The sequence below is a fragment of the Centroberyx gerrardi genome, chromosome 12, assembly GCF_048128805.1.
Source record: "Centroberyx gerrardi isolate f3 chromosome 12, fCenGer3.hap1.cur.20231027, whole genome shotgun sequence".
NCBI classification, from domain to species: domain Eukaryota; kingdom Metazoa; phylum Chordata; class Actinopteri; order Beryciformes; family Berycidae; genus Centroberyx; species Centroberyx gerrardi.
Genome location: NC_136008.1, coordinates 10,607,025 through 10,616,388, shown reverse-complemented (window position 1 = coordinate 10,616,388; position 9,364 = coordinate 10,607,025). Strand labels below are relative to the sequence as shown.

General features: G+C 38.3%; 1 protein-coding gene and 1 long non-coding RNA gene across 2 annotated transcripts; both read right to left on the bottom strand.

The window, feature by feature from the left end:
• Positions 1-2,184: 2,184 nt before the first annotated feature.
• Positions 2,185-4,987, bottom strand: LOC139918948 (meprin A subunit beta-like). The gene is made up of 9 exons (XM_078287077.1): positions 4,900-4,987; positions 4,631-4,748; positions 4,342-4,520; positions 3,874-4,092; positions 3,597-3,752; positions 3,183-3,401; positions 2,659-3,099; positions 2,353-2,517; positions 2,185-2,192 (listed from the first exon to the last, which is right to left on the bottom strand). Exons 1-9 carry the CDS (start codon positions 4,985-4,987, stop codon positions 2,185-2,187), a joined length of 1,593 nt encoding a protein of 530 aa, XP_078143203.1.
• Positions 4,988-8,181: 3,194 nt separating this feature from the next.
• Positions 8,182-9,289, bottom strand: LOC144541910 (uncharacterized). Its single transcript, XR_013506892.1, has 3 exons — positions 9,175-9,289; positions 8,963-9,004; positions 8,182-8,293 (listed from the first exon to the last, which is right to left on the bottom strand). It is a non-coding gene; the product is annotated as an uncharacterized LOC144541910 (long non-coding RNA).
• Between the last annotated feature and the right edge of the window lie 75 nt (positions 9,290-9,364).

Here is a 9,364-nt window from a genome sequence, read left to right as displayed (position 1 = left end):
TGCTATAAACCACCCATTATGTTTCAGTGACATTGTATGCTAGTTTGTGCAATTAGATATTTATGCTGTGAGGCTAGATATTTGATATAGTCATCATTTGTTTACACAAAATAATAGCACAATCCTATTATTTTGTGTAAACAAATGATGACTATATCAAATTTGTGAATAAGTTTGATTAAGATGAAATTATGACATTCAGCCAGACTTCATTCATATTGACTTTTTAAACACTATCTTTCTTGTTGTAAAGCACTTTGTAACTAAGTTTTGAAAAGTGCCATATAAATAAAGTTAAGTTTAATATTATTGTCCATTGTGTGGTAGGGTGCAGCATAGTCTGACCTGGAGCCACCTGCTAATGGAAAATGTTTCAGCGAAGCAGCCCAATTATAACATGATTTAATATGAATAGTTTCATGCCAAAATAAGATATCAATGTGACACCTGACAAAATGCAGTCATAAAAGTATTATAGAAGTTACTAACAATCTGAAGACCTTTACTTACAATATAACAACATAGTAGGACATGTGAGTAAATGTATTTTTGGAAATATCAAATCCTGTGTATTGCCAAATGAAATGTATAGATAGTGAGTTACCTTCCATTTAGGTAGAAGAGATAATGCAAAAACAAATATGCAGGTACCAAGGTACCACTTAGCTTTCATTTTTTTCTCACATTTTAATATGCATTCAATCTATTCTAAGTCTCTATTAAGGAGAAACATCTCCTCATCATGCTTTTCTTATTTGTCTCAAGCACTTCTTACAGTTAATGCAGGTGTTTATTCTCATGTGCATCTCTTTATTGCTCTTAAGGGGGGTTTAGGAGAAAGCATTCAGATATAATTGATCCTATATTAATACAATATTGAGATATGCTATAGTTCTTCAGAGATAAACAAAAGGTGATGTTAAGCAAAGGATCTTTCTTCTGAGAAGTCAACATAGTAGCTCTTTCCAGTCTGATACATTCAAATTGACTCTGGCGTTTTGTTAACACTTGCTCAGCCACACAAAATAACAAAGACGAGCACATGCAAGGCTTTGTGTAGGTGTACTGGAGTCACTGGAGGCGGAAAGCATTCTCATAACAAGCAAACAACAAACTATTGCACAACAAAATGGTTGTCAGCAGAAGTCAAATTAGTGTGTGAACTTGTGCCTTGAATCGTGCAACAGATTTTACCAGAAGGCAAACATGCTGTGCCTCAATGAAGACGAAAAGTGAGTCTAACTACAAAATCATGTCACATGAAAAACACAATCAATGGAATGAAATGAAATGAAATGAAAAACTCTGGTTTATGTCTCTGAGAACATTCCCCATAAAAAGCTGCAACTACAACACATGCTACTTCCACAGCTCTACTGGCATTGCTGTAAACACCAATATTATTTACTATTTCACTGGCACCAGTTGGGAACTTATTGCACACTTCACACACTGTAAGCAAACATCACACACACAAATCACATAAGATCTGAAAGCTCTAACTATTAGCAGGTGATTATGATCCACTGATGCCATTTTCAACATCCACCCATTCTTGTAGCAATTGAACAGGTAGCAGACGAGCAGGAGACACAAAGAAGTTATGGAGTGCAGTCCTGATGATAACCGAGGGATGGAAGGATCACCAAAAATTCCTACGACAAAGTAACAAATACATTAAAAGGTAGCACTGCAAAACACATTCAGAGCAATTCCACAACATGAGGAGAGTTAAACTTACCGTGATGGGTTAATTGGCACCGCCTCAGGCCAAAACACAGAGGCGTCTACGTGACCCAGCTTTTGCGCCCAACCTAAAGTATCAGAAACTTAATGAATGTGGCTTTAAGCGTTACACATAAAAGGTGATACAACCAGCCTCACTGAATTAAGATTTTCGATTTATATCATAAAGAATCATAATATTATCAATACACTGTAGCTCAGCACATAGCAGTTCATTTCAAAAGCTCTTAGGACTTACTGTTTAGCACATGGGCCTTTGTCGCGGTTGTTTGGATGTGCAGTAGAGTTGGTTGGTAGAAATTTTGGACATGGTAGAAAGTTTTTATGCTGCAGACTGGAGATATCTAGTGATAATTTGCATGCAGGAGGAAGAGGCAGTTAGGGAAGCCAGGAGATTAGAACAGTTGATTTTCTAGTTCAAGAAAACAGCTTTCCCAACTACTTAGCTGAGAAACCAAGAATTAAAACTAGCAGATGTAAAATTTCACCTCTGTAATCATGTTTGTATTCTAACAATATTAGCTGAAAGCTGCAGTATCAGATTTCCCTCTATACTGTCAAATATCCACTCACGATAATAAGTCTGAGTAGGTTTAGCTAACACACCTTGCAGTGCGAAAAGGAAGATAGCAGTGTCCCCCTTCAGGAAGTCTCTGCTCCTCAGATTCGTCAGGGAGAGGAATGATTTGGTGCCAGTGGCAGAGTTCACATTTAAAGACTCTCCATTGATAGTGCTGCGTTTTCCAACTTTACGTGGGTTGTCAAAGTGAGCTGCAGAAAAAACAGAAAATAAATCTCTTACAGATAACGTCAGTGGCGACAATATTACACATGGTCAAAATGATAACGTGCCTCGGGGATTATTACATCAAACAGAACAGACCACTGAAATATCTTTAAAAATAGACTCACCAACTGTTGGGTCAGTGGTGACAGTGATCTGTTTGGACATCTGTTGCTGAATGTGGGGGTTCTGGTCCAGCATTGTAACGGTCACCTGCCTCCACGGGCAAGGCCACTCCAGCCTCGCATCATATTCGCCCGATACCAAACGAACATAAAGTCCGAAGAAAGTTTCTCGGAGTGCAATCATCACCTGGAAGGCGTAACCCTCCGGGGAATACATCCGAGGGCTGGTCAGAAATGTGTTGTAGTCACTGGTGGTCAAAAGCTTCTCAAAGCCCTTAATTTTCCAGAGGCGATGTGGACACTCGGTCTCAGACAGGTTGATGTCATCGATGGAAAAGCCTCCTGAAGAGCTTCCCGCTCCCTTACGAATCTCGAACTCCACCTGGAAGGCCTTGGCGGCATTCAGGGGAACATGGTGGAGCTGCCAATCAAACGTTGGTGGACCTAGAGGGTAGAGTAATGTTTTTACATGTTGTTGCTCATGTTGTTTGCATGTTGTGTATGCATTATAGCAGCCATTTCCTCACCAGTGATCTGTCCCATGAGGCGCAGCTTTCCAGTACAGTCCCTCTCGTCCTTGAACTCTCTGATCCAGATGTTGAGCTGGTCTGACCGGCTCCCACTGTGGAAGTAGTAGAACTGGAGACACTGGACATGACACTCCCTGCTGGGGTTCATCCTCTTAGTCTCCAGCCAGGCCGAGTCTCCCTCCTGACCGGATGCTGTGCTAGCATGCATGAAGTAACCTGGGGAAAGTTTCAGTTTGACCGTTTTCAACCAGTGTCTGGCAGAAACTTCTTATTTATTCTACTTACATCAGTGTTTAATACTCAAGAGCTTCATAATTTCTAGTTTCTTACAACGGGACAGGGAAAGATCGTCATGAAATACCATTCTGGGTGACAAATTGTACTAGTGGTTATGCAGAATCCGGGTGTTACCTGCTGCCTTGCCCAGGCTGGTGTGATCAGTGTGAGGACCTCCAACAGCAGCGCTCATTCTCCTCCAACCTCCTACCAAACTTTTTGCACAGCGACTCATTCCACACACATTCTTACTGGAAAAGTCACAATGCTCCATAAATGAAATAGATGCACCTGTGGGCATGTAGCAAAATAATTGACAACATAATGATGCACAGTTCAGTTCAGTTACTATCACATTTCAGAAATTAAGAAGGGCAGCACTCTCACTATCTTGCAATCTGTCACCCCTTACCGCAATTATAAAGGTGATTCAACTTGAGGACATCAATGGAGCTCATTTCCATACGCTGGCCAATCACATTCTGGTATTCTGGTAGCTTAGTCATAATGGTAAATCCCGAGTTTTTGGAGAAGGTATTTTTGCCATAGTGCATCACTGATGCATAGTCGTACGGAGCATTAAATGTTGTTGCTGCACTTGGGGATAATTTCTTAAAATTTGCCTTGTGGTCTGTAGACAAGATGTGCACATAACATAATTATGTTATAATCAGTGTCATGGAACAAAAGTTTTCATATTACCTCATATTTAGTTTATCGGATAATACTTTATGCATCCTATAACAATACACTGTAAAAATTTTTTTTTTTTTTTTTTGTTGCTTGTTATGTACTGTAGTGTAGTGATGGTTTTAAATATAGCCTAAGAAAAAGATAACATCAAGAAACTTTTCAATGGATGAGGAAGTGATTATCAAACCATCTGCAATGTTTTCCCAGACAATGGTCACATGATCATCTCTGTCATATCTCGACTGCTCATGCCAGAAGCCCAAAGCGTGGAGAAGCTCATGCTCTACTGTGCCGAGGCGATTACATCGATTACCAATGGAAACTACTTGGCCGCCTTTAACAAGCTTTGAAACATAAGAGGAACACCTACAGGGGGGAGGAGAGGGGGACAGAATAAATCAACTGAGCTAAGAAGAAGCCAGTCCGTACTATGGTGGAAAGCATGCGTTATGTTTGGGGAAGAAAAGCAGAATTACCCTTGGCTCTTTCTGACTGAAATGTAGTATTCCTCAGAGTCTCTGGGCTTGAAGTCGATGCATGACTTCAACCTGAAATGTTCAAAGGCCTGCAGAATGACTCCTTTAGCATCCATATCTGTGCTCATAGAGAATATAGGAGGGAATGATTAGCATTTCCATACATCGAACCCATGAGTTGGTTGCTCACTGTAGGTTGTTACCTGCTTGATCCATGCATTCATTTATAAACAATGATCAAGAGAAAAGGTTAATTGACCACCACTCACTAAGACTGTCTTCGATTACATAAGGAACAGGAAGGTCCCACAGGTGTCTTCTATCCAAAAGGACATTCCTGGCAACCCTTGTCCTCATCTTAATCTGGTCGAGGGAAGTAAATGCATCAGATTAAGAGAAAAAAACACAACAACCTGATATCCAGCAAATAATATAACAGTGATGCTACCAAGTGATGCTCAATGCTTACTGGTATAATGTCACCCTCAAGTAAATTCAGATCTAGAAGGTAAACAGAAAGACATTTGATAGTTACTGATGTGTTAAAGATAGTGGTATCCCATTTAAGATGTAATTGTGAACGTCATGATCTGCTTGTTCATCTTCGGTAATGCCTCTCAATTGCGTTGTATATCTGTATGACAAACTCTGCTTTATTGTTTCTGCACTGTTTCAAAGGAGGCAGTGAATAGGAACTAATTAAAATGCTTAAATTCAGTGGAATTCCCCTTTACTGTTAATCACAGTTATAATCTCTACTCAAACTTACCTTTGTTTATTTCATTTATGTCCAAGTCGTCATCATCGATTTCTTAAAAATGAAACACAGATTACAATTTGAGATTTTACACTGAAACACAAATAGTTTTCAGAAGCTTACATATATATGCATATTGGTTATTCAATGTATACAAAAACACTTCTGGAGATTCAAATTCAAACATCTGTGAGATGACCTATTGCACTCCAGCCTCTCATGGCTCACCATTGAGCAAAGGATTTCCTTAAGCATGGCCACATTTTTCAGCTGCACCATTAACTCAAAGATGCCAACATTTTTATTCGACCAAATAGTTTACTGCAATAACATACATAACCACAACACCAGATTTGCTGGTAACATATTGTGGTACCCAGCCTAAGGACTAACTTGTTAAAAAAAACTGTCATTTACAGAGCCATAACAAACTGGAATAATTTACCTTTTAATATCCGTCTAATAAAAAATAAATCATCCTTCAAAAAGATTATGCAGAGGCATTTATTAGCATGCAGATGACAGACTGAATAGTAAGAGGTACAACCCTGTACCAGTTTTCAATATTCGTGTTCCGCTTCATATGGGTTGTATAATTCTCATTCTTTTTAAATATTATCTATATATTGATTTTTAATTAGTATTCTACCTAAATGTACATTCAGTGTTGACTGGCTTTGAATTGTATATGAATGTATTTTCTTTTTTATTTCATATCAATGTAAGCTTTGCATTTTTTTATATTAATGTATATTGATGTCATTTAGTGTATATTCATGTAATTTAATGTTTATCATGTAATGTGTTATGTACAGTATGTCAGGTGTGGACCCCAGGAAGATTAGCTGATTGCCATGGCATCAGCTAATGGGGATCCTTTAAATAAACAAATAAACCTATTTATAACCCTCCAAACACATATTCAGCAAATTCCTCTACTATCTAAGGTTTCTACTGTATATAAACAGTCACCAAGATTATACCATGCAAAGAAATGACAACAGATCATTTGTAATAGTGATTATTTAATGAGAATATCTAGGCTATATATATATATATTTTATCTTCCTTTAGTGAAGCAAAAATAATATCTCACCTGTTAACAATGGCTGGAGTGACTGAATATGAACAGGGAGTAAATTGAAAAATAAAAGTAAGAATAGCATCGTTTTCATATGGTTCTATTCTTCCTCTAATACTTATTAAATGCATTGTCAAGGTTTATCCTGTCACAGAATAAACATCAAACTTCAAATTTCGTTGTTTTTCATGTTTTTACTTGAACGTAAAGCTTACATAATGTTTTATAGGTGGAGCATTTTTCATGACCCTATTAGTCCCATGAACGTCAGTCAAACCCATGTTAAAATAATACAGAAAAAAAATCATATTCATCAAGCAGAAAATAAGGCTGTTTTTTCTAAATTCCTGAAAAGTTGACCTTTGAAGACAAAATATTTTGATCTGACAGCAACATTATGCTCTTACCTTAGACAGGTGAATAATGCTCACCACAAGAATAAAATAATTATACATTATTGTCCGCAAAATGGTACAAGTTGTCAGGTAATATATGGACAACTGGATGAAGTCATTACAAACTAACGTTAAGATCAACACACGTGAAAATCTCACAAATAAAAATCTTCAACTCTTGAGTGTGCAATTAGATTCCTCTGCCTGATTTTGCTCAGGTTTTTGTGCTGCGTGTCCGATTCATGACCCATCTCAAACGATTCTTTAAATTTCTTCTAGAATCGAGAGCATCAGAAAACCTCCAAACCACCAAACTCCAGCACCACCAAATGTGTCTGTAAGTCCTAGGCAAGTCAATAGAAGTCAATATGTATGAGATATCAAACTTGATCCTCCACAAACATGAACTGCAAAAACCCACTAACATCTCCCCCTCTAGGCCTACTATTTTGCACTGACAAATATTATTCCTTTATTGCTCCAAGCAAATCAGAGAACTGTGTGTGCAGGTGAGAAAGACCCCATTGACACTATTGGACAATAAAAAACAGTGCTGAAGATTCAAAATGCCTTTTATTGGCCAATTATGCGTAGCAGTTGTTGCACAACTTATCAAAAGGAAGGAATTCATGCATATTTGTTCACCTTCATTCTCATTTATATGCCACTTTTGGACTAAAATGTTAACTTCCTTTGAGAGTGTTTGCAGACCTCAGGGTGAGAAGAGGCCTCTTATCCTTGTGTACATCTGCAGAACAAACACAAGTCCCTCAACTGGTTCGTCTAGTTTTTGTGACAGCAGCGTTAAATGTTGTGGTTTAACTCATACTTCACATTCTATTGTGCTCACCTGCATGGTGACAAATTAGTCAGCAGGTACAGAACAATTATAGTCCGTGACAAGACAGGCTTCATTAACTTAGAAGATAACTTCGCTGAAAGCACCAACGGGAGTGTCAGTGAGCTATATCAACAGAAGCACTTAAACCTGCAGAAAGACACAACTTCTCAGACAAAAAACTTAACCTTGCTTCCCAGGAGGTTCAATTTCAGGAATTTTGCTCTTGCAGTGTGACATAAGAACATCAGTTTGGCTGTACTGAAATATGTGTTGTGGAATTTCTATGATGATATTTGTAGAAGAGACAGAGGGTGCATATTAACAATATATATATATACAGTATATCGCTATGGTCTAGCTCTAGTGAAAATCCTCTTGTTGGATTCTGTGTTCAGTACATGAAGGAATCAAGATGAGAGTTGTAGGAAACCACTGACACTGAGAACATCTCTTGAGTGTTTACAGTAAAATTATATCCCATTCTCTGTCTGCAGTACAGAGTTTCCACTTTCAGAAGGTTGTGGGCATGGCTGCTGCCATTAGAGCCACTGAGACTGTCAGCATAGAAGCCACGGTTCCTGTGGATAGACTGGGAAAACAAGGTCAGAAGTAGTAATCATTAATGGTGATAATGGTAAAATTATATTACAGTACTATATGATATAAAGGCAGTTGGATAAGGACAATAAAGAAAAAAATGTGGCTAGGAACCCTTTTATAGCTAGCTGCTAGCTACTAATGTGTTTGCTAGTGAGGTCCAACCTATGGGTCCGACATAATAAACAGCTGATTGAGAGTGTTTGATACTGTGCCTTGTGTCTTGCCAAAATAGCTGTTGGTTACTTAAAGTGCGTAGGTTCAGATGTACCATACAACAACATTATGCGACAGAGGAACAAACACACACTGATTTGTTCGGGAATAAGAAAGCCTCAAAAAAGTAAATCACAGTGATAGCAAAATTAGTTATTTAGTAAAATGGTGCAAAATCATGCTCAAAAAAATGAAAAATAGTGAAGAATAATGACAGCAGATGTTTCATCTTCAGTGCAAAGATCATATCGTACAAATTCTTTTTGTTATATTTCAGTTTCCCAATTTCCTTTTTTGCGGCTTTTTTATTCCCTAGCAAATCAGTGTGCATGTCCCTCTGTCCAGCTTAATAAACACCCATGGGTGCCAACATACAACATGGTTTGTCTTCTGTTATCCATAATTAGCCTCACGTGATTCGAGATGAGATACAAGACAAACATACCTGACTGCAAATGATGTGGTGGCTGTTGTATTGTTGTCCTTCCTGGCAGAGGAGGGAGACAGTATTAATAGGGGTTTTCTTTGTCACTGGGTGTTTTTCCACACAACAGCATGCACTCTACTGTGTCCTGGCATATGGGAGTCTTTCAACCTAGTCATTCAGAGATTTTTTGTGTATCTTATCGTTATTTATCCGTTAGGTGCATCTCTTACAGTTGGTTTAGGCAAGCTCCTCTGTCATCTGTGTGCATCAGTGTCACATGACTCAAGTTAGTCCACAGGTGAGGCTTAGGAAGGACTGAGCCGTTCAGGCGCAGACTCGACAAATCTGAAAATCAAAATAGCAGTGAGGGTTGAATAGATGGAAATTGGAAAGTGTTATTTTGCACAGATGCATTTACAA